This window comes from Sorex araneus, chromosome 2 (genome assembly GCF_027595985.1).
Source record: "Sorex araneus isolate mSorAra2 chromosome 2, mSorAra2.pri, whole genome shotgun sequence".
Classification (NCBI taxonomy): Eukaryota; Metazoa; Chordata; class Mammalia; order Eulipotyphla; family Soricidae; genus Sorex; species Sorex araneus.
Genome location: NC_073303.1, coordinates 359,387,041 through 359,414,748, shown reverse-complemented (window position 1 = coordinate 359,414,748; position 27,708 = coordinate 359,387,041). Strand labels below are relative to the sequence as shown.

The window sequence follows — 27,708 nt, the reverse complement described above, 5'->3', positions numbered from 1 at the left end:
AGGGGTTATTCCTGGCTTTGCACTCAGGAATTACTCCTGGCGGTGCTGGGGGGACCATATGGGATGCTGGGGATCGAACCCGGGTCGGCCGTGTGCAAGGCGAACGCCCTACCCGCTGTGCTATCGCTATGGCCCCCAAAATGAGAGGTTTTTAGTCCGGCACTTGACATGACTGGATATGTGATGGATATGTTAACTGCCGGATATGTTAAATGGATATGTTACATATGAAGATGCATAATTCACGCATTGGGGTTGGATACATTTTAAGTTTTATTCATTTGTGAAGAGGGAAGAGAGCCATATGCAGGTGACTAGGGGCTATTCTTGTGCTCAGGAGTGAGCCTACTGGTATGTTCAAGGGACCATACCTGATATCAGAGAGAAAATCGGGGTTAGCTGCTTGAAGAGCAGAGGGCTTAATCCCTGTACTCTCTTTGGCCTTTGGATAAGATTTTTTTTTTTTTAGGTAAAGAGTTTAGAGTAAACAGAAGACAGGTTCTAGATAGACCCTTGATAAGTATCTCAAAAGTAACGGTGACAATGAGCCTGCAAAGCTTCCCTCCGAAGGTAGAAAGGAGAGAAGGTCAAGGAAGAGTAGTTGAGTACATAATACAGGCACTCCTGGACGCTCATGAGCCTCTAAGGAATACCAGGGATTGAAACCCGCTCAGACACCAGATAAATGCCCTCCCCGCCATACTACTGCCATGCAAAGGCTACACCGGCGGCAGAGGGAAAGGCTCTTCAGATGCAGTATCAAGAGAATGATTTCAGTGAAGCAGCAAGAGCTACAGGTTGGCAAAGTTGATATGGAGTGGAGAGGAGGGAGTGGTGGCCTTCTAGGAGTTTCTGCAGTCAGTCAATGCAGGAGAGATTTGACCTATTTGCCTAACGAGTTTGAGCACTGGGAACAATCATCCCAGAGTGTGGACGGCCCAGAAGTCCAGGTGGGAGACGGTTTCCAGACAGCTGGGAGCCAGCCAAGCAGGACACTGTTGTTTGTGTTTGCTGCTCCACTTCTCCCGGTGCTGAGGACTGCTCCTGGGGGAGGTCCGGGAGAGACACGGGGGCATCCTCCCCCACAGAAATACATCCTGCATTAACCAAGAGAGTCTCACTGTATATGGGGGAGGGATTTCTCCAAACTTCCAAATTGACTTCTCTGTTTTACTAGAACACAAACACTCTCTGAAGCCATGTTTAGTTTGCCATGGCCCAACCTTAACACCCGCTGGCTAGTTGCTTAAATGTAATTGTGTATAGTTTTCCTAAAACCTTTTTTCGGGGGAGAAGGGGGCACAGCTGGCAATGCTCAAGACGTCTTCCTGGATGGCTCTCAGATTCACTCCTGGTGGGCTCAGGGGTACATCATGGGGTGCCAGGGATTAAACCCAGATCAGATAGGTGCAAAAAAGTCGCCTTACCTGCTATACTCTTAAGCTTCTTGACCTAAGGTCCTTAAAGCAACTCTTCTGACCACAAAGATCAACTTACAATAAACAGCAGAGGAAAGACAGACACATTCAACTGAAAATACAGTTGTGTGGTTGGGGAAGGTAGTAGAGATGGATTTAATAGATTTATTTAATTTTTTTGTTTTTTGGGTCACACCTGGCGATTCACAGGGGTTACTCCTGGCTCATGCACTCAGGAATTACTTCTGGCGGTGCTCAGGGGACCATATGCGATGCTGGGAATCGAACCTGGATCAACCGTGTGCTAGGCAAATGCCCTACCCGCTGTGCTATCGCTCCAGCCCAGGATTTAATAGACCTAAATGAAAGAATCCCAGTTACATGCACTGTAGCACTGTCTTCCCATTGTTCATGGGTTTGCTCCAGAGGGCACCAGTAACATTTCCATTGTGAGACTTATTGTTACTGTTTTTGTGTGGGTGGGATACTCTCGGTAGCTTGTCGGGCTCTCTGAGAGGGAGGGAGGAATCGAGCCCAGGTTGGTCACATGCAAGGCAAATGCCCTACCTGCTATGCTATCGCTCCAGCCCCCCCAGTTACATATTTAGAGCAAAAGCAAATTCTACATTTACTTCATATACAAGATTTAACAAATTTAGACCCAAATGGAAAATCCCTGCGCTCTGGTATCTCTTGCATTGCACATAAATCACAATATTGATTGAATATAAATTAATGTATGAAAGTATATATTTAAGTATGGGAACTTGTCAAATCTCATTTATTATGTGAAAATAAAGCAGGAAGCAGTTTTTATACTACAAAAACCTAAATTAAATCATTTAAGATTTAAAAATATCTTGGCTGAGTGGGTCTTATCTACATATATCTATTTTTTCCCACTGTCTAAAGAAAAATGTAGGGTGAGCTATCATTCCCATCACACCTTTTGCTTTGGATACTTGGGAAGATAATTCTTTAAGGCCAAAGAGAGCATTCAATGACAGTTTATTGAGAAAGGTGGAGAAAAGAACTTCTTAGTTTTTTATTGCAATCTTACTATACACTTCCTCCCAATAACCAATATATCTTGGGAGTAACCATTGAATGCTTACAATAACATTTTATTGACTTACCATCAGTTTACAATACTATAAAATTTGGAGAGTGTACTACATGTCTTATTTTACTTTTTCCCTTAATAAAATTTGCCTTTCTAGATCAATTGTCCTTTACAGTTATCTTTCAAACGGAAATATCAGACAGCAGGAAATTCATAAGTACCTAGTTGTTTATTGGCCCATTAAAAAACAACTCAGTAACTTTATTAAGATGACTAGAAATAGTATAGCTTGTCCTGGGGCCTAGCCAAAAAAGGGGTATGGATACAGCCAAACAGTGGAAATTTTGGATAATTGGGAAGATAGGGGAGAAAAATGGCACATCCAAAACCCAAACTTCTATCCTACTTCGGTGTTTTTGCCTCTGGCTAAGCTTCCAAACAACCTGTGAGACTTTCCAAAAAAAAAAAAACAAAACATGTTTAATTCTCAATTTCTGGCTGTGTTTACTCAAATAACGTGAGTTTGCCACCCCTTGTTGCGTTTTTTTTTTTTTTTCCTAAAACCTCTTCTTTGACTGTGACAGCAGGATGGAAATCTCTGCTCCAACTGAGTTTTTAGGGAAGCGATATATACAGGCTTAGATGAGAATGAGGGTGACCACGGAGTGACCTTGATGGTTGAGGGGTAACAAAAATTCGGAGTCCTGAATCTGCAGGGTGTTTAGATTGTTTCAAATTGTGTTCATTATTACAGACAAACCAGATTAGTTAGCCTCCTCTTGGACTGCTGCTTTGTTAACGTCCTAGACTATTTAAACACGCACGGGCGCAATTAAAGTTTATTCAACAGGCCAGTGTGCTAGTACAATGGGTAGGGCACTTGCCCAGAGCGCTGTTGACCCAGGTGGGATCCCAAGGCGCGCCAGGAGTGATGTGGGGAGGGGGAGAGGGGGCGGAGGTGGGACAGAGCCATCCCGGAGCACCGCAGGGTGTGACCCAAAGTTCATTGAACAAACCAGTTGGAGGCCACAAGATTTAATAACTTCAATACAGGAATGGCTCCAAATAATCATTAGAGATAGAGCTCTAGAGCTGCTTGCACAGGAGCTAACACCTGGCTAGTCCGACAGGGACAGACACCGTGACGTAAGAGAAACGTATACTCCATTTTCAAAGTCTGCGTGAAAAAAAAATTCAAAGTATAGGCACGAATTTCATATCAGTTGCACACGGAATTTCCTCTCAATTGCAGGTTATTTTGAATCTATTTCTTAAAATTGCTCCTCGCCTTAGCGTGGCCACTAACAGTACATGACATTGCTCTCATCCTAGTCCCACTGGACCATGCCAGTTATTGAAAGGCCTGGTATTTCAAGGGTGGAGGATGTGGGGAGCGGCAGCATAATACACAGAAACGTGTAAAAGTCTTTATTTTTAACAAATTCTTTAAAATGAGCACTCCCACCAAAAGGTGGGGGAGAGAGAAAAGGTTGCCATTGCATAGATAACCTGGACAGCACTGGGAGGAGGGCGCTTTGGAGAAGGAAATACATGATTTAATTTCCCTGAAAAGCCCCTAAAGAACCCAAGTTCAGCCTCTCCTGACGAAACCGAGCCGCCCGGCCCTGGAGCCGGGCCAAGAGGCGGGGGCGGGCCGTGCCCGCGGGGAGGAGCGTTCCGGGGCGGTGCGGGGAAGGCCCGGCAGCCACGCGGTTCAGGAAACCACCCCCGCGGCGGGATAGGGCATCGCCGGCCCCTCCCTCGATGACTTTCCTCGGCCCCTGCCCTGCGAGAGGGAGCGCTCAGCCCTAACCCGGCGACCACCGCCTTCGGGGGCCCTATCGACTTCCCACCCCGAGGCCTCCCATCCAGTCCCCCGGCCGGTAGAAGCCGACCCAGGTGGGCAAAAACGGAAGCGCGCACCGGCGCGCCCGCAGGTGCGCGCTCGAGCCGCGTGCGCCTGCGCAGAAACACCCTCCCCGCCCCTCGGCTCGCGGGGGCAGCCACGGCCAGAGCACTTGGGTCCCGCCCCCACCTGGGCACGTCACAAAGAGTGACGTGGAAAGCGAACAATCAGAGTCCCCCTCCTCGTGAGCCACTAGGGAAAGGGGCGGGCGGGGAGGGGGGGAGGGGAGAGGACGGAAGGAGAAGGCTTCAGGGGGGGCTGGCTCGTCGCGGCCGCCCAATCAGAGCGCTGTGGGGCCGAGCGGGGCGGGGCCCGAGCCCAGGGCCGGGGGGTGGGGCCAGGGAGCCGAGTTGGAAGGCTGCGGGACCGAGAGGGCGGGCTCCTGGAGATTAGAAGCGGCCAATCAGGGCGCGCCGGCTTCCTCCGGAGCGCGGCGTGGGGCGTCGCCGCGGCCGCCGCGCGCGCCGGGGGCTGGTTAAGGCCATGAAACAAAAGAAACCCTGAGCCGGGAGCCGCTGCCACCTCCAGCAGCCCGCCCCGCCGCCGTCCCCACCCACCCACCCACCTAGTTACCTGCCTCCGCCGCCTCTCCCTGCGCCTCCACCCCGCCCTCTCCGCTCCCCGGGCGGCCCTGGCGCTCCGCGGGCCCGCTCGCCGGCCCCGCCGCCTCCCCCGAGGAAAGGTGTTTGCGCCGTGAGCGGGGCCCGGGCCCTGGGCGCCATGGGGCCCGCCGCCCGCCGCGCCTGACCCGGCCGCCGCCGCCGCCGCCGCCGCCATTGACAGCGCGCTGCCGCGATGCCGAGCGGCAGCTCCGCGGCCCTGGCCCTGGCGGCGGCCCCGGCCCCCCTGCCGCAGCCGCCCCCGCCGCCGCCGCCGCCGCCGCTGCCGCTGCCGCCGCCCGCGGGCGGCCCGGAGCGCGAGGGGGACGGGCGCCTGCTGCGGGAGCGCCTGGCCGCGCTAGGCCTCGACGAGTCCGGCCCGGCCGAGCCCGGCGCGCCGACGCTTCGGGCCGCGGCGGCGGCGGCGGCGGCGGCAGCGGCGGCAGCGGCGGCGGCGGCGGCGGCGCAGCAGCAGCAGCAGAAGCAGCAGCAGCAGCAGAAGCAGCAGCAGCAGCAGCAGCAGCAGGGCCAGGCCCGGCGGGCGGCGGGGCTGTCTCCGGAGGAGCGGGCTCCGCCCGGCCGGCACGGGGCCCCGGAGGCGGTCGAGCTGGAGCTGGAGGAGGACGAGGAGGAGGAGGGGGAGGAAGCGGAGCTGGACGGAGACCTGCTGGAGGAGGAGGAGCTGGAAGAGGCCGACGAGGAGGACCGGTCGTCGCTGCTGCTGCTGTCGCCCCCCGCGGCCGCCGCCTCCCAGACCCAGCCGCTGCCCGGCGGCTCCCTGGGTTCGGTGCTGCTGCCCGCCGCCGGCTTCGATGCCCGGGAGGCGGCCGCGGCGGCCGCGGCGGCGGGGGTGCTCTACGGAGGGGACGATGCCCAGGGCATGATGGCGGCGATGCTGTCCCACGCCTACGGCCCCGGCGGCTGCGGGGCGGCGGCGGCCCTGAACGGGGAGCAGGCGGCTCTGCTCCGGAGGAAGAGCGTCAACACCACCGAGTGCGTCCCGGTGCCCAGCTCCGAGCACGTCGCCGAGATTGTCGGTCGCCAGGGTGAGTTGCGGGGAGGGTGGGTCCAGCAGGGCATGCACCCCCCCCCCCATCCCGCCACCAAGCCCGGGCGTGGGTAGGGAGACCAGAGACTCATGCCCCGGGCGGAAAGCAGGACCCCGGCGTGTCCTCCAAGCGCACCGTGTGAAAGGGGTCCTGGAGGAACTGGGAGTTGCCGGGATGAGCAGACGGGTCACCTTGCAAAAAAAAAAAAATCCTCAACCCCCAAGCCCGCACGATGCGCTGGCCTTTGTGCATGCAGAAAGGTGTTGAGTTTCTCGAGCCATCCCCTCCCGGCCCTGTTCACTTGTCTCGGGTTGTATTCGTGGAACACCGGGCTGGCTTCGCTCCAAAAACCTCAGTGTTGTGGTGAAAGGTCGCCCCGGTTGTGGAGTCGCTGTAGTGCATGGGAAAGCTTCGAGCCTGCAAAGCTGAAGCTTCTTCCCTTTGCAAGCAGCCTGTTCCCAGCGAGACACGGACCGAAAACGGGGCCTCGGAGCAGGAGGTCCCTGGCCAGGGACGGGGATGAGCCCCACCACCCTGCGCTGTTCCCAAACTTCACCTAACTTGGCGGCTGCTCTTAACTGTGCCCCTTGGACACATTTTATTTAACTCTCCGAGAGGCAAACGTTGGCTCTCCCGGAACGCCTGGGTGGTGAGCCCGGTGCCGGGGAATGGAGTTAAGGAACTTTATGCCTGGGTACAGTTTTCCGTGCATTCACTTGCTAGCACACCAGTACCGCAGACTCCTCCCACAGCGCTCAGACAAAGGACCTAGGTCTCAGATTCCAGGAGTAGATCTGGGAAGGTGGGGGAAGGGGATGCCCAAAGTACTCCTGTATCCGACATTTTTTAGGCAAGGCCCAGTGTTCTTCAAGGAGCTTTTGTCCCTCTATGAAAGGGGGAAATGCTACCTGGAGCGGCCCCCCTGCGGTGGGCTTGGGGCTTGGGGCGGGTGGATGCCTGGATCTTCCGTTAGGTTGAGAGCATTGTTGGGGTCAAATAAAGAGAAATGATGGCGCTGCTGCTTAAATGATCTCATCTTTCCCAAGTGGTCTAAAGTACACATAAATAGGAGGTCTTGTGGAAAGGGTGGTTTCAGATGTCAGCCGGCTCATTTCTTACCTCTAAAATTTAATAAAACCTCGTCAGAATCTGAATAGAGCTAGTTAATTTCACACTGCAGGGGCTGGTCTTTTTGATTTTTCTTTTAACTGGGATTTTAATAAGATCATCGTGTGGAGTCACAATAGAGAAGATAGCTTATTTCAGACTGCTTTCTGGGTAGTATGAAAGATTCTGTTCAAAGCTGAAGCCAGACAAGTACAAATTTATTTCTGTGGTTTGTAAATAAGGTTCATGTGCCTTTGTTTGTTTTTGCAATAATAACCCAGGAGAGACCTGTGTTTTATCTTAAATAGATCAGATCATAACGTTTCAGTTTATGTAGCCGTAATATGTTAACCACTTAGGAATATCAAGGAATCGCTGGGTATCCGGCTTCTGTTTTGCCTGCGAATTTATTATGGCATGGGGAATAGGAAGTTAATTCACACAAATTTGCTGCCCTTAAGAATTGAAGAGTCTAATAGACAGTGGAACAGCAATGGCACTGTGGTGTGTCAGTAAGTTTTAGATGTATGAGAGCATTAGCCAAGCCTTGAAAGGCCTGTGGAGAACTTGCTAGGACCTTAACGAATGGAGATGAAGGGGAGAAAGAGTGAGGATCAGTGTGAGGGAAGTGTGGAGGAAGATCTCTAGGTGTGGCTGTCGAGTCCTGTGAGGGCACTTACGCCCTGTGAAGAAAGGGAGAGGCTGCATATGACTTGGAGGAAGGTTTGTGTTCTGGCCAGGATATGAAAACGGTTCCCGCCATGCTGGGCAGCCCGGTCTCAGCAGCTGCTCTGGTCTGCCCGTGGTGTGACAGGGTAACAAAGGAACAGAGCTTTGGCGTGCTAGTTCTATTTCAGGGACAGGATATCGGGAAGGGTAAACTTTGATTCTTTGTTACGGTGTTTAAAGTGGACCTTAAGAGGTCAGAGAGAGAGAGTTTAGCAGTCAGGGTGGGAGTGAGCCACCTTTCACACGGCCAGGCTGGTTCAGTCCCCAGCATCCCGTGTGGTCCCCCTAGCACTGCCAGGAAAGAGTAAGCTCTGAGTATCACTGGGTGTGGCCCAGAAGCCAGCAAATGAAAAGAACCTTAATTGCACAAACTTTTTGTCTTGCTCCAAATCCATTATCTGGAAGGAAACTGGATCCCAAGTTTTTTATGCCATCTTTTAAATTATAGGAAATAAGATAAAGTTCCAGTTTTTCTTTTTAAGGGCTGTGCTTTTAAGTGTGGATCCATTTGCCTTAGAAGATGAAGACAAATTGCTGACTGTTCCTTTTGCACTTAATATTTGTCTAGAGTTGACAGTACACCGTCATGTTCAATCTTAGGAGCTGAAAGTCTTGGCCTTTTCCTGTTTGAACTGTTCATCTAATGGACCAGTGGCCCTGTGACACTCAGCAACTGTAATTCCCCACGCCTCTGGAGAGCTAGGTGGATTCTAATATTTGCATCCTTTTCCAGTGTGATAAGTTCCCCCTGGGAGAGTACCTGTTCCATCTATCTTCCCCTGAGTGCAGCAGGGCCAATCATTTAATTTGCATGTTTGCTTTGGATCAGTTAAATTTCATCCTTAAGAATTACACATCTTGTTCATTACCTGAAATCATGGTTTTCTGTCTGGCATCTCTTAATTAGTTTCAGAAATAATTATGTCACAGATGGAGGCATTTATGACTTCAGCTCTGAAATTCTGAGTTTTGTAGACTAGCAGTTCACGTAGAAGGCCTCCGATTCTAATGTCTTTCCCAACATCATCCACTGCTTTCAATAATGATGAAAGTTGGCATGGCAGTGTTGACTGCAAATTTATATTCCCCAGTTGCATATGATTGTTTACAAGTGTTAAATTATCCATATATGTGTGTATATATGTGTGTATATGTATATATACACATGTGTATATATATGCACATATATGTGTATGTATATATATACACACAAAAATATATATGTGTATATATATATACACATACACACATATATATATTTTTTTAGTTCAGGCAGTGATTTATAATAGTGTTTCTGTTTCAGGAATACAGGGCTGCTCACCACACCCACCATCAAGTTTCAGCGTCCCTTGACCATTGTCTCTAGGCTCCCCTCATCCCCCAGACCCCACCCCCCACTTAGCTAACTCAACTCTATAGGTCTTCCCAGAGAAGATCTAAATTTAATTTGGAGGCTCCGCCTGTGGTGCTGAACTCCAGGGTCATATGCAGTGCCAGGAATCAACCCAGGTCTCCTGTATGCAAGCAGTGTCCTAGCCCTTTAGCTGTCTCTCTAGACCCAAGACCTAACCTTTTTGTTTGGTTGATTTCCACCCATACCTGGCCATGCTTGAGGCTTGCTGCTGCCTCTGCACTCAGAATCAGTCCTGGTTTCGCTCTGAGAATTGCACCTGGGCCCACTGGGTGCAGGGCAGGCTCCTTAGATGTTGTGTAATCTCCCAAGTCCCGAACCCTGACATTTTAAAAAAATATAATACCTGCAAGATACTCAGGATAAGTCCGTTGGAGTTTTAATTTAGTGAGGTCTAGGAACTTTCCCCAATCTGTAAGGTAATTGATAATGCAGACTGAAAGTGAATCGGAGGGCTGGAGAGATGGCACTTTAGGTAAGGCTCTTTCCTGTGTGTGGCGAAGCTGAGCTCAGCATCCCATATGGTGCCCAGAGCCCCGCTATGAGTAAGCCCTGAGCACCTCCAGGTGTAGCCTGAAAACCAAGAGAAAAATTTTTGAACACTACCTATTCAACCATTATATATCATTGTACCACTGTATCACTGTCACCCCATTGCTCATCTATTTGCTTACTGTTTAATTTGCTAAATGTTTTCTATTACTACGTAGGGTTATTGTGGATTTTCAACTCTTTTTTTTGTGGGAACACACTCAGCTCTGCTCAGGCTCTATGGTGCTACTCCAGGGCCCATTGTGGCTTCAGGAATTAAACCCAGGTCCAGCAAAGAAGGCAAGTGACTTACCTGCTATAGCTCTCAGACCCCTGCAGCTACTTCGTAACTTTAATGATGTGTGTTCTGTTCCTAGCCTTTTAGTATACAAAAACCATCTATAGCTTTTCAAAACTGTGCTATCCAAAAATGTTAAGCTGGGGCTGGAGACATAGTATAGCAGGAAAGGTATTTGCCAGGAGTAAGCCCTGAGCACCTTGGGTTGTGGCCAAAAAAGGGGGGGGGAATGGCAAAAAATAATTAAGCTTACTTTAAAAAGTAAGCTTAAACAACGCTAAATGTATGCTGACATACACTTAAAAAACATAAAATTGGGGAGGCACTGGAGAGAGATAGTACAGTGGTAGGGCACTTGCCTTGCACATGGCCGACCCAAGTTTGATCTCCAGCATCCCACATGGTCCCCTGGGCCCCACCAGGAGTAATTCCTAATTCAGTGCCAGAAGTAACCCCTGAGCATCATTAGGTGTGGTCAAAAATAAAATCATAACAAAGTAATTTTTTTTTTAAGAATAAGGTAAAATGGAAATTAAAGGGTCTCCCTTTATAGTCCACTGTATTTTCTTGCATCCTATTTTGGCTTTTATAACCCTTTTGAAAATCTTTGGGTTACTTTTCCTCCCATCTCTAGAGACCCTTATGGATTGTGTTAAATTGTCACGTTTAAAAAATATGAAAGTTAAACTGTTGTTCTAAGTGGCAGCTTTTCCTAAGTTTTTTGGGATGGAACCACTCTACGAGATCTAACACAGCTGAAATTAAAAGTTCACGCATGTTTGCCCAGATGAGAAAATTAGGCTTTGCTGTAGATGAATTCCTACTTAAGAAGAAATGCACATTTCATGAGGAGAAACAGTTTAGAACAATGCTAAATAAAGCACAGTGGGATTTTTCTTCTGTGGCAGAGGAGAGGTGCTCAGGGCCGCTGCTCACCCTGCCAGGAGCTGCTCCACTCTGCAGGTGTGGAAAAGGGCAGTTTGTTCAAATAACGGAACTTGACTTTAGACCTGCTGTTGAGCATCAGAGATAAGGTTCTTTGTTTATAGTTTTGGGGGGGGCGGGGCACAGCCTAGGGTGCCCGGAGCTACTCCCGAGTCAATGCTGGGGTAGTGCAGGGGTGAGGTTGGGGGATTGGATGGGTTTCCGAACCCTGCAGCGTTGGGGATAGAGCTCCGGAGTCTGTGACTAGTGACTAGTCAATACAGATTAGTCTGTATTAGAAAGGGTGACGACGCTACCACCCTGAATTCTTAGACTTGCAGGTTTGGTGTGTCTAAAAATTGATAATAATTAATAGTTCCAAAAGGGTTTGGGGTGTGGCACCTGGTGCCCAGGGCTTGCTCTGGCTCTTGGCGTGCTTGGGGGACCGTATGGGGGGTTGGCACCTGCGAGGCAGGCACCTTACCTGGTGTACTGTCTCTTGGGGTCCCCCTGGTAAGTTTGTCTGTATAGACCTGGCTTTAAAAATTAAACATTGTAACATTTCTAGACTTTAAGGTGTAAATTTGATACTGATTTGTATTAGTTTGGGGACTACTGGGAAGAGGTCAGTTATTATAGTTGTTTTGCCAGTGGGTGGAGAAATCTGCCTTTTCTTCCTGCTTTATTCAGCTAATGAACTATGATGATTCACTTTGGAGGAAATGGAAAATTAACTGGTAATTCAAGGGTGAATTTTGTACCCCTAGGTTACTGACAACCTAAAAATGATCCAGCAAGTTTAGTATTTGAGAACTGTTACTCTTAAGAGATTTCTGTTTTTAAAAATTTCTGATAGTGTCTATGGACTGTAACTCTAGAGAGTTCTTACACTTTAAAATTTCAAGAAACGGTAGCATTTTAGATAGGAGATGCTTAAAATATTGCGGATTTTATTTTTAACACTTAATACTTGTACAAGTTGAACTGTTTTTGCCTTAAGCTGAAAACTTTAGAATTTATCTTTTAATAGAAATACAAAAAAAAAACCACATCGTAAACTAGCTCAAATTATTTTTAACACCTTCAGTTCAGCTATGATATACTGGAAGAATCAGTAATCAGAAATTGAAATTCCTGAGTTCTGAGTACTCTGCCATTAATTTTCACTTGTGTATTTGGCAAGTCACCTAAATTCCCTAGGCTTCAAATTCCTATGTAGTTAGCATAATCTTATCTGTACAGTATTTTCAGAGACTCTGGACAACATGAAAAAAACGGACATTGAAATTGTGTTAAGCGTCCTGCTATTATTAACTCTGGAATTATTTGAACTGCTCTTTAATTTCATAGTTTTTCTTGACTTTAGAGGCAGGTTCTTCTGTGATAGGGCCGACTCGTGTCTGATTTCCAGATGCTGCCGGGCACTGCTCTCCACGCTGACTAAACCGTACTATGATAACAGGACCCTGACGTCTTGATATTAACCACAAAGCATTATTATTCACAGGGACCCTTGTTTTTCAGTCATTCAGGGTCACAGGCTAAGCCCCATCTCAACTATTGATTGCTCTTTCCTGTGCTAGAGGGATGAGAGAAGAGGTATTGTATACTCTGGATTTTAAATACTACGCCGGAAGTCATAATTTTTATATTGTTCGTTATTTCACTAATCAGCAAATCATCTGGCCACACCTAACTTGAGGGCAAGAAAATTGATTACAGCAATATTGTTGTCCACAGGAGAGAGAGGAATACTGGTGATTATTAGGAAGCTGTGATGATTAACTTAGTGATTTTTTTTTTTTTTTTTTTTTTGCTTTTTGGGTCACACCCGGCGATGCACAGGGGTCACTCCTGGCTCATGCACTCAGGAATCACCCTGGCGGTGCTCAGGGGACCATATGGGATGCTGGGATTCGAACCTGGGTCGGCCGCGTGCAAGGCAAACGCCCTACCCGCTGTGCTATCACTCCAGCCCCAACTTAGTGATATTTTTGATTACATATTATTATAAATATTTTAGTTAAATCATTTAGGCTCTGAACAAAAAAAAAATAGAAGTATTTGAAATATTTTTAAAAGGTTCTATAGGAAGCTAAAACTAGATAATACATAGTCTTTTTAAGCCCTTTTTATTGTCAGGTAATTTAAAGATCATTTTATTAAACTTAATGATTAAACTTAATGATTCCCAATAACTTGGTCCCCAGACTAGTACAACTTAGTAATAGGGTGCTGGAGAGATCGTAGAGCGACTAGGGCACTTGCCTTGCATGCCACCAACCCAGGTTCAGTCCCCAGCATCCCATATGGTCCTCTGAGCACTGCCAGAATTCTGAATACAGAGCCAGGAATAACCCTTGAGCATTGCCAGGTGTGGCCCAGCCTCCTCCACCCCCCACCCCCCAAGTTAGTATCACTTGGTTCTATCACAAAATAAAGATTAGACCTAATACTTCAGTCTTTAAAATAATTTTCTAATGTTAGGATTACACAGTCCCAGCTCTGCTAAATTGATTGTATGCACAGCCTAATGCTGTTTTAATAATTTAAATCTTTATTCTCTGCCTGGTTTTAAGAAGTCAAGTTACACTGCATATGTGAGAACCTTTCACATCAGTGTTTGGGATTTAAGAACAATTCATATGGGCCTTGTTACCTTTATCTAGTCAGCAAAAACGACACTGTATATGGGAAAGCCTGGTTTAACTGCTTGTAAAAAAATTTTTCCCCACTTCAAACACTGTGGTTTACAAAGTTGTTCAGGGTGCATTGTCACAGGCATTCACTATCCCAGCATCAGTCCCGTCACCAGCATGACCTTCCCTCCATCACTGTCCCACTTTCCCAACCACCCCTCAAGTCTGCCCCCATAGCATGCCCCCATAGCATGCCCCAAATAATTTTATCTTACTACTACACGGCTAGTGAAATTACAAAAAAATACTTAAATTAAAGGAAATTTGTGAAAAGTCTTAAAATTGCATCACAAATAGTGAGACTAAACATTAAGATAATGAATCCTTTAATGAAAAGTGCAGGTGTACCAAGGAAAGGGTGCTAGTAGGGCCTGCTCGGGATGGGAGATGCGGGCTGAAAGTAGAATGTAGACTGAGCAGGATGGCCACTTAATACCTCTGTTGAAAACCGCAACACCCAAAATAAGAGAGAGCAAAAGGGAATTCCCTGCCACAGAGGCGGGGTGGGGTGGGGTGGGGGGAGGGATGCTGGGACCATTGGTGGTAGAAAATGGGCCCTGGTGGAGGGATGGGTACTGGACCATTATATGACTGAAATACAAGCATGAAAATTTATGTCTCTAACTGTATACCTCACGGTGATTCACTAATAAAAAATTTTTAAAAAAGAAAAGTGCAGATGTAGGTGTTAGAGATATTAAAGGGCTAAGGCACTTGCCTTGCATTCTACCAATGTAGGTTTGGTCCCTGTCACCATGTACTGTGCCCAGAGCACCTCCAGGAGTTCAGAGCTTGGAGTACAGCTGGTGTACTGCTTTGTGTGGCCCAAAAAGGAGGAGGAAGGGATGCAGGTGTAATTGAAGATAAGCATAGTCTAGTATCAGACAGGAGGGAGGGGAGATGGTATTCGTCCAGGCAGCTAACATGTCTCCCCCAAAAGCTATTTAATTTCGATTTGGCAAATTTTTTACTCTCTCTTTTCCCTGCCATTTTCCCTTACCTTTGGCTTAGGTTCTACCTTTTGCCAAGTATCTTTTAGTATATACTTCAGGAAAAGACATTGAACTTGAAGTTAGAAAAGAGTGCCATAGATGTGTGGATAAAGAAAGACTTGTTTCTCTCCTGCCCCGCCCTGCTCCCATTTTGTAGTAAGAAAAAAGTTTGAGAAGCTATTAATACAAATTCTCTGTATAACTTAAACTATATGGATAAGGGAAGGGCTGGAGCTACAGTACCGTGGGTCAGGTGCTTGCCTTGCATACGGCTGAGCCTCACCACGAGTGATCCCTGAGCACAGGGCCAGGAATAAGTCCCGAGCACAGCCAGGTGTGGCCCCAAAACAAAAAACAAAGCAAACCCAAAGAAGGATGAGGAATGACCTCTTATAATTATATAATTAAAGATAAGTTATTTTTGTTGCTAGAACTCTTCTCTAAGCAAATGATAGTTGATGCCAAGAATTGTGATTTTTTAGCATGTTTTTTCTAAGGTATGTTATTAAGTGATCTAAAATATATATTTATTTACACTTAACGATGCGGGGGGTGGAATGGGGGGCTGAGGAGGGCCACACCTGGCAGTGCTCAGGGCTCACTCCTGGCGGACTCGGGACCCTGTTTGTGTGGCACAGGGGATCCAACCTGGATTGGCTGTGTGCAAAGCAAACACCCTTCCCACTGCATTATTGCTATGGCCCTACACCCTCAATTTTAAGAAATCAGACCTTTAAAATGTATTTCCTGGTAAAGAGCTATGCCAGGTTAAGAAGAAAATTACTTACAAATTAATCTGATTCCATTATCACAAGCTGAGGAAAACCTAAGGTTTCTATTAACATTCTCTGAAAATTGAACCTAATTTAAACATCCCTAGTTAGGTAAATTGTGTAGCTTTTTCAGCCCTAATTTACATCCTTGGTGTTTCAGTAATTAGTGAAAGGCCTAATATGAGTCTTCATTAAATATTTCAATTTCTTGTCTAAGAAGAAAGGGAGCAAAGGATGTATTTTCAGTACAACTTTGCCTCAGTTTTAAAAATACCTGGTCTGTGCAAGGTAGTCATCCTGCACTCCCAAGACCAAGACAGGTGGAAGGAATGCTGTGTTTGGGGTTCCAATTCTGGGTTTCGGTTCTGTAATGAGATTGACCTAGATGATCCTCTTGTAGCTCTCTGACATCCTAAACGTGCCTGGAAAGATCTAAACTCATGCAAGCAAAACAGAGCAAGATTTCAGTTGCCAGCTGATTGTCTTCAACATGCTGCCCCCAGTTTTGTCTAAAATTTATAATACCTTTATATATTTTTCCACAATCTAAGTATGTTTTACCTTAAGAAAACCAGTGATCAAGGAGCCAAAGAGAATAACACAGCCAGGAGGGCATTTGCCTCGCGCGTAGTTTCCAGCCCCCACAACTCGTATGGTTGGAGTCAGCCCGCCCGGAGTCAGCCCTGAACACTGCCACGTGTGGCCCCCAAACCAGTAATAATAATAATAATAATAATAATAATAATAGGGGTGTAAGAGTTTCAAACACTAACAAAAAACATCAATATAAAAAAAATAGCATCAGGTTGTGGGCTGTGGGTGTGACACTGGTGGGGGGGGTGGTGATAGAATATTGTATGCATGAAACCCTCTTATTTGCATTGTACAAACACACTGCCTAAAATAAAACAGACCAGGATCTGCTGAATATGTACATGTACAAAATCCTTTCAGTGCTTTACTTTGATACAGAAGTAGGGTAGAAATAAATTGTTACCTTTGAATTCTGTGGGGTTTTTTTTTTTCCTTTTTTGGGTCACACCCAGCAGTGCACAGGGGCTACTCCTGGCTCTGACTCAGGAATTAGTCCTGGCAGTGCTCAGGAGATCATATGGGTTGCTGGGAATCGAACCTGAGTCGGCCGCATGCAAGGCAAACGCCCTACCCACTGTGCTATCGCTCCAGCCCCCCATCTTTGAATTCTTAATGTCAGTAAAGTTACCTGAATTATAATTAGGTACTTAGATACTAAGATAAAAAAATACTTGACGCCATTTTAGTTTCAGTATTCTGATAATTAGGGTTTTTTTCTAATCTTTGTCTAATGAGTCAGTCAACTTCAAGTTATTTAGAGCTTTTGTTTTAAAAAAGTACACTTGGTGCTATTTGAGTTAGGATGGTAGATAATGTGTATGAATACTTTATAATAAGCAATTTTAAAAATCACATTAATGAAGCTATTTGAAATACTTCTGGTAATGGTGCCTAAAGTAAAACAGTATTCTTTACCCAAAAAATTGAGATTTTTTTGATTAGAAGAACTGCAAAAGACATTTAAAACCTTAGGAAAGTTAACTGTTTCGGGGGTGTTGGAGCAGTAGTAGAGTGAGTAACCTTAGAAGTTACTCACCCAGGTTCAGTCCTCAGCATTCCATATGGTTCCCAAGCACCTCCAGGAGTAATTCCTGAGTTCAGAGCGAAGAATAACCCCTAAGCATTGGTATGGCCAACAAACAAAAAAGCAAAAGTTACTATTTCTGTATTGTGTGTGTAGCAGTATACTGCATTCCTACTCTAAATACTTTGTGTTGGGTTATATTGTGTGCAAGTTAAATTGTGTGCAAGAGAATTGTGTGCAATTCTGTTACTGCGATTTAGTTACTAATGACCTTTGAAAACTAATACTGAAACAGTTCTTTTAAAGTGAAGCTTTTAATAGAATATCTGTCTAGACTTTCCCAGGAAGAAAAGGACATTATTTTACATAAAACCGTCCAGATGACCTCCCTCTCTCTGTCTTAAAACATCCTGGGTCTGAGAGCTGACTTTCCAGCTGGGAGATCGTGAGCGATTCAGTTAAGCGCTTTCCTACTTTTTCCCTAAATCACTCTATTACGGTCAAATGGGGATTCTCTCTAGAGAGTTTTGAAAACTGAAGATTCTTACAAATATTATTTCAAAGCCAATCCCAGCTTTCCCCCTCCTGGACTCAGTTTACTGATAAAATACTTAGAAAGGGGTTGGGGAGCCAGTAGGAAGTTCAAGTTCTCCTTTATACCCCGGGAAAGTTCAAAGGGCCGAGCTGCATGCTACAGGCCTGGGCACCCTTCTTAGGAACTACGCCTGCGCAACACCGGGTGTGGCCCCAAAGCAAGTGTTCTCTCTTACTGAGCACCTAATTAAATACTAGGCACTGTAATAAGTTTTTAAATACATTGTATTGACTCCTTGCAGCAACCAAATGAGTATCTTTAATTGTAGTTTCTCATCTATGAAAAATACTTCCGGGCTGGACAATAGTAATGCAGGCAGGGGCACTTGCCTTGCACCAGGTCGAGGTCGACCCGATTTCATGCCCCCGCACCACATACAGTAAGCCCAGAGCACTGCTGGGCATGGCCCAAAGGGAAAAGGGAAGAGTTCACAGCTTACTGACCTTATTTAAGTTTCAGAAGCTGGTTTCATGATGATCTGCCAAAGTCTCGTGTTCTTAACCAACACTCAACCCAAGTCTCTTGAAGAAATGATGACTAGACATGTATATGGCAGTATCTGATCATCCTAAACGTTTTAAACTTAAAAAGAGGCAAGTGGGTATTTCCCAGGCAAATGAGGGGTCAAAAATATGAAACTTTGGAAAGGACCTCGAGATTGAATGACCTAGGTAACATTGAAACCACAGCTAGTGATAGGTCAAACCGAGGCTTGCAGCTGATCTAGTTATTCTTTGTGTTGTTTCCTTGAACTTGGACATTGGAAAATTCTTTGTTGTTTATTCCTATGCAGGCCACGCCTAGCGCTCAGGGATTACTCTGCCGGCTCTGTACTCAAGGGTGGGGAGCATATGGTGTGTTTGGGATTAAAACAGGGTCAGCCACATGCAAGGCAAGGGCCCTATCCACTGAGTACCGGAAATTCATGTGTGGTGTCTGTGATAATGAGTCTACCTGTGAGGCCAGAGAGAGAGAGAGTACAAGCATTAAGGCACTTGGGTTGCATGCAGACGCCCCTGATTTGCTACTAGGTACCACGGAGGGTCTCTTGAGCACTGCTGGGTGTGGACCCCAAACCAGAAAACAAAAATCTTTGACACATAAAGATTTTAAGAAAAAGCCCCGAGCCTTTTTCTTAAAATTAGAAAGTACTGTTGGGCCCCAGGAGTGGTTCTGCTGGGATCAGCTAGGTAAAGCCTTAGGACGGGCGGAGGCAGCGTTCCCAGAGCTTCCTCTGTGAAGCCCGTTCGCTCTCTGAGTACCTGACTTCATATTACATTTCTCCTCATCACTCTCTTAAATATTCCTGTCATAGGAGTTTTAGATTTTCACAAGCCAGATACTTTGCTTTCTATTTTTGTGGGTTTTTTTTTCTTTTTTCTTTTTTGGTGGGGAGGGGGGCGTGGTTCTCGGCTCTGCCCTCAGGAATCACTCCTGGTGGTAGGTCTCGAGTGTGGGGGATTATAGGGGTTTCTAGAATCGAAGCTGCACTGGCCTCATACAAGGCAAGTGCCTTACTCTGCTGTCTCTGCAGCCTCAAAAGGTGAATAATTGGAAGAAGTGAAAAGGTAGTGTGGCATGCAGACTGTGCGCCCTTCTCCCCTGAAGATGCCGGCAGCCGTAATTCCCCAGAAATGGTTGGGCTCAGAGTGTTTCTGACTTGGCAAAAGAGACTTTGCAGCTGGAGACTGTGGACCTTTGATGGCAGAGTGGTCTGAGAGTGTCCGGTGAACCCAGGGATAGCCCTTAAAGGTAGAAAGCCTTCCCCAGCTGGGCCAATAAAAACAAAAGATTTGTTGGAACCTGGAGAAGGAGTTAGCTTTCCATTTCTGGGTCTGAAACTGTAGGAAAGGTGGGACCTGGGGCTGGCCCTCAACTGACAGTCTGGCAAGAGAGCGAGGTTCCGGTCCCATAACTGAAGTCTGCCAGTAAGGCGGCGGGAGCAAGAAAGTCACAGTCTGGGAGGAAGTGCCATTGAAGCCCCTGTGTGTGGTCACTTGTTATGGCAACGATATAGAACTAAAGCAAAAGTAAAAAGCAAAATGATTCTCGACTTTAATTGAACTAATGGCAACTCCATCTTAATATAGTGCTCTCTGCTGCGGGCAGCTGCTGAATTTTAACTGAGTCCTCCAGTGCGTAGGGTACTGACTAAGGAAGATAGTAGAGAAACAGCCAGCATTTTACTGCCTACTCCCCGGTGATGTGACATTCCTAAGGGCTCTAAGACTGTATAACAATTTATCACTAGCTTAGTGGTTTAAAACAAGACAAGCGTATTATCTTTCTGGAGAGCGGAAGACCCCCCAGCATCTGTCCGGATGTGATTCCCTGTCTCCGTCCTCAGCGTGCTGAAATCAGGCTGTTGGCCAACACGGAGTGTTTCACCTGGGATCTGGGTTCTCGGACAAGTTCCCTGGTTGTGTTTACCAGGTGCAGGATCAAAACTTCCATTTCCCTTCTAACTCTCAGTTTCTCGAAGCTGTGAATGTTCCTTGCATGGGCTCTCTGTAGACATGGACTGTTCACTGCCTTGCAGGCTAGCCAGAGAGTATTTCTCTCCTAGTTCTGAGAGCAGCTGGAGAAAACTGCTTTTCGGATTTAGGATTAAGTGAGGTCCACCCAAGTAATCAGGATTATCTCCCTATTTTAACAGTTGACTTAGACCCTGGCTGCTTAAACCGTGGTCTCCCCTCCAGATAGGATCACATAATTGCATGTGGAAATCAAAAAAATTTGCAGAATACATTTGACTTACAAGTTAATGTTTGCTTTGTATTATTTTATATACCTGGGGTCTCAAAGTTTACCTATGCTAAAAGCTTGAGTGGAAGAAGTTTTAAGAAGCCTTGATTTATATCATAATTCTGCATCTGGTTTTCTTGTTAATAAGTATATCAGTTTCCATGTTTGCGAGACTGGAAAGTGGATTTAATTTAATTAAAATTTGAACTTTCCTATGATTGATTCCCTTTGTCACCACAGCGTAGAACATTTTACATTATGGTCCTCGTGTACATATTTCACTGGAACACTTTGGAAGGCTTCCGTTTCTTTCTCTTTTTCAAAAATATTTGCCACTCGGGGTTGAGAAACACTAAGAACCCCATCCTCCCCATTTCTTTTCTTCCTCCACTTCCCTGGCCAGTGCAGACGGCTTCTGGCCCGTCCTGGGCGGGCGGCTGGAGGGCGAGGCGCTCTGGTTCTGGAGAAGCAGAGGAACCTGGCCTAGGGCCCGGCTCCCGGCGACAGGTCTCAAGGGGAGCCACGGGCCCAGCACAGTGACACAGGAAGGGGAAGTGTGCTCCTGCCGGAGAGGCAAGTGAAAGATGGTAAAGCTTTAGGAACATGCTTCCAAATAAAAATAAATCTGCAGCTATGGAAGTTGCTAATACTGTCCTGTCCCGTATAAATAAGATAGGGAAGTTTCCTTGGCTCTGGAACAGAACTGAGATGCTCCCAAACAAAGGGGAAATGATGAGGTGACTGGAAGTACCAGGGGCCATTGGTGGGGATGGTCTCGGGCTAGTGGTGGTGAGAAACTGCATCAACACCATAAAGCGTAACACGTCTGTAAACACACGATCTAGACTATAATTAAATGAAGCAGGCACTTTTTTAACATAGAATTTCAAATGATGTATTGTCTGATCTTCCAATTAATTTTCTATAGTAGAGCATTCAAAAGTTAAGTCAGTTTAATCTTGTAGTTCGTTAATTGCAAATATAAACTTTATAGCAGCAATCTTTTTATTATAAACTTTTAATGTTTTTTACAGTATCATAAATTCAGCTAATTGCAATTCCTCTGTAACCGTTAAGCTACCTGCCTCCTTGAGAAACTTCACTCAGTTTCTTCTTTTCAAGGACACCCTTTCCTCGCAGACTTGCTTTAACACACCCATTTAAGTGAATAAACTCTCAAGTTAGAGTAAACCTGGCACCTAAGGTATTTTCTTCATGATAGGTACCTAAGATCAGCAGTGAGGGTGCAGCCATTCCTTTTCAGTTTTTACAGTGTTGGCAAAGGGAGCAGGATCATCGTTTGTGGTTAAGTCCAAAAGTTAACAGTAGGTTGAGTAAAGTGTCAAATATGCGGTAATTGAGGTTAGATTCCTTCAACAAAATTGGATTAGCAGTGGGGGGCCAGGATAGGGAAGTCTTGGAAAGCTAGGTAGGAAACAAAAAGAGACCATTTGAAACAAATAGAGCAGTATGCATGGGGAAGACAGGGCTCTTGGTCACCCACCAGGGCTTAAGGGCTGGTTAGGAAAGATGCGGAAACTGTCCTGAGGAAGAGGAAACTTCACCGAGAAGGGTCTGAGTTACAGACCTGGGTAGGAGCCAGGCAAACACAGCTAGTAATGAGAAGGAGGTGAGGTCCAAAAAAAGCATTCTAGGTTGGAGGCAAGGGTACGTGGTTAGGGATTATTTAATGTGGTATAAACACTGCAGATTTTCAGAAGTGAGAGTGATAAAGAGAAAATCAGAAGTAATCAGGCACACGATAAGCGGGACCTTGTTTGCTTTTTAGCATGAACTTTAAAGTACCACATGCGAAGAAGTGATCCTGCCCACCTGTTCTTTATTTCGAAAGCATTCGACTGCAGGGATGCAGGGAAAGGGTTGGAGTGGGCTAAAACTAGCCTCAAGGAGACTGGTGAGGTTTTTGCAGTCCACAAATTAGAAATGATGTGTATGTATCAAAGCTAGGTTTGTGTACTTAATTTACTGGAGGCAGAAACAGAAGGGAGAGCTTAGGAAAAAAGACCTGCTCAAATTATCTTGGACCAAACCTAGCTCCTTTATTTTGAGGAACTGGAAAGGTTGATATATTCAAGAGAACAGATGTATTTAGGCAAGCATCATGTTAAGATCTTTGAAAAGTTTAACCTTAGAATTGTATGCCTTAGTTGAATATTTGACATTTTAAATTACAGTTGGAGCTCTCTAATATCCTACAGTTGGCACTGGTAATGGATGATTCTCCAAAAGAGTTATTAAAGTGGAGAATTAGGAACATACACATTTGTCTTAGACATATTTAACTTTGAATTTGGGGCCAGACCCTTTTGATAATAGTCCCACAGTGAGGGTAGCCTAAAATGAAACCACATCTGATACCCCCCATATTGCTACATTCTCCAATATGTATGTTTTAGCAAAAACTACAGTTTTAGCAAAAGCACACAGTGCATACTGTTCTGTTAGTGTTAATTAATATGGGGTGGTGGTTTGCTTGGGTTTTTTTTGTACCCCGGGATTTTATATTTGTCTTATCAGCACCTTTTAGTACCTTTTAGTGATCAGTTGAGCTTTCACAGAGGAAGAAGAAATGTTAAATGATGCTTACATGATTAAGGAGAAGTCACTTGCAGAACTGTGGTACCGTTGTCTGATGTTAGAGATTCTTAGGCTAAAAGAATGCCACCCGCCTCGCTTGTGTAGGACTGACCCAGTTTGGTTGCCTGCGTCCCACATGGTCTCCTGAGTCCTCCGGGGGTGACCACTGGAACAAAACAGCGCAAGTTCTGAAGTCAAGAGTATGTTGGATCCTGGCTTTGCAGCTGACAAATGATGCCCTCCCCGCCCCCCCATATTTTACTTTCCTTAGCAATAAAGTATTATAAGTGTTACTGTATAGATTAGTGAGACTGTAGATATTAAGGTTCTCTTATATACAGTAATGCCTTTTCTTTGTCACCAATACCCCGCATGGTAGTAAATTATCCGTGTTCTGAAAGCCACTAAGGTGTAATTCTGGTTTATACTCAGGGTATAACCTTGCTCTGTGGAGTACTTGCTCCATTTGCGATGACTAATAACAAGAGGAAGAAAACTATAAAGCCTGACCTTTGACTTCTCCACGCCCCCAGCAGAAGTCTCACCTCTTCCTAAATGAGAGTGACAGCCGCGCTGCCTCGGGCGGGAGGGCTGGTGAAATGAGGAATGTGTGCCCTCAGCTGGCGGGACATTCCGGTGAAGAACAAACTGCCCTCCCCATAAGCAGCCGCTTAGCGTGAAGATCTTCCTGTGATTTGTCTTTGAATTGTTGAACTGGATGTTGATTCTTACTCAATTTATTTTTCCCCCAACAGGTTGTAAAATAAAAGCGCTGAGAGCCAAGACAAACACGTATATCAAAACACCTGTTCGCGGTGAAGAGCCCATTTTTGTTGTCACGGGGCGGAAGGAAGATGTCGCCATGGCCAAACGGGAAATCCTCTCAGCTGCAGAGCACTTCTCCATGATTCGTGCATCTCGAAACAAAAATGGCCCAGCCCTGGGCGGGTTATCCTGCAGTCCGAATCTGCCCGGTCAAACCACCGTTCAAGTTAGGGTCCCCTATCGTGTGGTAGGATTAGTAGTTGGGCCCAAAGGTGCAACTATTAAAAGAATTCAGCAGCAGACCCACACATACATAGTAACTCCGAGCAGAGATAAAGAGCCTGTTTTTGAAGTGACGGGGATGCCCGAAAATGTCGACCGTGCACGAGAAGAAATAGAAATGCACATTGCCATGCGCACCGGGAACTATATTGAGCTCAACGAAGAGAATGATTTCCATTATAATGGTACAGACGTCAGCTTCGAAGGTGGCACCCTCGGCTCCGCGTGGCTCTCCTCGAATCCCGTCCCTCCGAGCCGTGCGAGAATGATCTCTAATTATCGAAACGATAGCTCCAGTTCTCTGGGAAGTGGTTCCACAGATTCCTACTTTGGAAGCAGTAGGCTGGCTGACTTTAGTCCAACAAGCCCATTTAGCACAGGAAACTTCTGGTTTGGAGACACCCTACCTTCTGTAGGCTCCGAAGATCTTGCGGTTGATTCTCCTGCCTTTGACTCTTTACCAACGTCTGCTCAAACTATCTGGACTCCATTTGAACCGGTTAACCCACTCTCGGGCTTTGGGAGTGATCCCTCTGGTAACATGAAGACTCAGCGTAGAGGAAGTCAGCCATCTACTCCTCGTCTGTCTCCTACATTTCCTGAGAGCATTGACCACCCACTTGCTCGGAGGGTTAGGAGCGACCCACCTAGTACAGGCAACCACGTCGGCCTTCCAATATACATCCCTGCTTTTTCTAATGGTACCAATAGTTACTCCTCTTCCAATGGTGGTTCCACCTCTAGCTCACCTCCAGAATCCAGACGAAAGCACGATTGTGTGATTTGCTTTGAGAATGAAGTTATTGCTGCCCTAGTTCCATGTGGCCACAACCTCTTCTGCATGGAATGTGCCAACAAGATCTGTGAAAAGAGAACGCCATCATGTCCAGTTTGCCAGACAGCTGTTACTCAGGCAATCCAAATTCACTCTTAACTATATATATATACATAAATACTATATCTCTATATGGACTCGTAAAGGCATGGGTATAATGGTACCCCCAGTAAACTTCCTAATGAATTCTTATGACTGTTATCAGGCTTTATTGGGATTAGGCTAAAGTTGTTAGTAAACTTATAAAAGGCTGCTATGGTAACACTAAACCTAAGTGGTCTCTTGTCTATTAGTTTGGTTTGAATTATTAATACTATCCTGTAGACCCAGAGACACAGCATGTATAAGAATTGCTAAAGCTGCAGTTCAACTTGGCTGAATGAAGATAACCATAGGTTGTGTGAACCTATGAGGAAAGGAGGGTATACGTCTTAAGATTTGAAAATGACGGGTCCCTAAGCCTAACCACCTTAAGAGTTTATGGAGGGTACTTGGCATTACAGATGATTCAGACACTTCCAGTGCTGCCTTCTTTACACTGCCAGTTTTGACAAAACAGGTTTGTTTTTTATTTTACAACAACTTATGCCTAATTCTGCAGGATTGCAAGTAACTTTTTAATGCATTGTGATTACTTACTGGTAATAATAGGGCTGATGGCAGTTTACTCGATCATTGGTTAAAATTTGGGACAAAAACTGCTACATTGACCTTCATCTCGCCCAGAGTACTCAAGGCTGGTGTGATCAGTGGATCAGGAATGCAATTGTGTCTGTTGTGAATTCTTCCCCATTGCCTCCCTCTGTGAATGTGGAAACGGCCACCTGGGTTTTCCCATTTCAGGAAGGGCTTTGGGATACACCTGTATTGGCTCATAATTAAGGATGCGAACATTCCATTCATTAGTCTGATCAAGCTATTGATTAATTTTTAGACTATAGATCAAAATGTGAAACATTTTATGTTCAATCCATATTTGTCTTGCACATTATAAATATATTTTTATTTTTTGGTAATTGGGGGAGGGGTGGGAGAGAGGGGATGATAATGCCCTAAGCATAATTCACAAAAGCAGCTGTGACAACGTCCTCCAATCAGTTTACTTCATTTCAAAACCATTTTCCAATCACAAGGATAGATTTCTTTAAGATACACTTTTACATTTCACCTGTGGATGTCTATATTTTCATCCTCAGTAAGTTCCCAAATCTGTGCTGGTATTGAACGGACAAAACATTATACTGGTGGGTTTTTCTACTAATTATTTTTTGAAACGTTATTTTCCCAACACAAGAGCTTTTTTTCTCAGTATAACAAAAATTGAAATCCTATGTGTATTGAATAGTAAATAGACAAATTTTATTTTTTATTTCCACTTGAAGAGTTACATTTCGTATAAAAGTTTACAAATAACGGTTTTTATTTTGATTTTTTCAGTATAAAAAAAAAGTTGCCTTGATGGCATATTATGATGTAATGCTACTTGCTTGTAGGATAGTTAAATGTCAGTATTGAAACCTAATCTTTAGCTGCCGTCTTGTAGATATGAACGAATGTTCACCCAGCATGTATTTTGTATTTTGTTGCATTGTACACTGCAACTAATAAGCCAAGGAATCGACATATATTAGGTGCGTGTACTGTTTCTAAAAAAAACCACAAACTAAGAATGATAAATTATCAATATAGTTTAGTATTTGCTAATTTTACTACACTCTTTTGTTATGTATATGTAGGGAAGTCATAGGGATTATAAATTCAATTTGAGTAAAGTTTAAAACCATATATTTTATGATAAAGGGCCTTTAACTTAAGATGGCCAAAGCACTGATATTATATATTTGCTGTAAAGAGAATTATAAGAGTTTTATTTTTCTGATATTAAAAGTTACTTAATAAAGACTTGTTTCCATTAACTTGAATGTATTCTCCTTGGTGTTTTTCATATAATTATTACTTTAGACAGTGACTCCTCTTCGCTGCTAGCTACCTGTGTTCTTGCCGTGATTCCATTCCTATGTATACATCTTGGTGTTGGATGTGTCACTCATGCTTCTGTCTGAATTTGGTGTTTTCTTTAGAGGTGGTATGTCACAGTAAAATTAAAGAGCTAGTTCTAGGGGTAGTTGCACGTTTCTGTAACTGACCACAATCACTGTTGACTCAATGGTACATGGTCTGGAGAGGGAATATAGCGCCTGCATTGCCTGTGGCCAACCCAGGACCACATATGTCCTCTGGGCCCTGCTTACGCTGAGTACCACTGGGTGTGTCCCCTCCCCACCCTCTCCCCCCAAAAGACCTTACTTAATACACTAATGCTAGCTGAAATCTTGAATCCCGTGCAGGCATTACTCACTTTATGTCCTTTGTCATGAAATTTTTTTCATCTATAACAAATCTATAATATTATCATTGCTTTTTTTTTTCTAGTAGGAAGTGCAAGTTTACTTTTGTTTTTGGGCTCCACCCACGGGGTACTCTGAAGCTGTACCTAGCTCTGTGTTTGGGGGTCTGGGAGGTGCCATGGATCAGATTCAGGACTTCTGCTCTTTGGGTTCTCCCGAGCCCAGAGGTACAAGGTTTTCATTTTCAGTTGCTAAATACCATCTGTAGAATCTCGAACGGCAGAGCCTGGCGAGCTACCCGTGGCATATTTGATATGCCAAAGACAGTAACAATAGTGGGCCTCATTCCCTTGACCCTGAAGGCAACAGGGGAAAATGAGATGTTATTGGCACCCGCTTGAGGAAATCAGTAACAGGATGACA

The 27,708-nt window shown here is 45.4% G+C and overlaps 2 protein-coding genes across 2 annotated transcripts; one reads left to right on the top strand and one right to left on the bottom strand.

The window, feature by feature from the left end:
- Window positions 1–3,902: 3,902 nt before the first annotated feature.
- Window positions 3,903–5,164, bottom strand: LOC129402011 (uncharacterized). Its single transcript, XM_055126076.1, has 2 exons — window positions 4,961–5,164; window positions 3,903–4,858 (listed from the first exon to the last, which is right to left on the bottom strand). Exons 1-2 carry the CDS (start codon window positions 5,162–5,164, stop codon window positions 4,580–4,582), a joined length of 483 nt encoding a protein of 160 aa, XP_054982051.1. The 3' UTR covers window positions 3,903–4,579.
- MEX3C (mex-3 RNA binding family member C) lies at window positions 5,049–26,859 on the top strand. The gene is made up of 3 exons (XM_055126077.1): window positions 5,049–5,425; window positions 5,510–6,032; window positions 23,811–26,859. The coding sequence occupies exons 1-3, from the start codon at window positions 5,183–5,185 to the stop codon at window positions 25,034–25,036; spliced, it is 1,992 nt and encodes a 663-aa protein (XP_054982052.1). The 5' UTR covers window positions 5,049–5,182; the 3' UTR covers window positions 25,037–26,859.
- The last annotated feature ends 849 nt before the right edge of the window (window positions 26,860–27,708 follow it).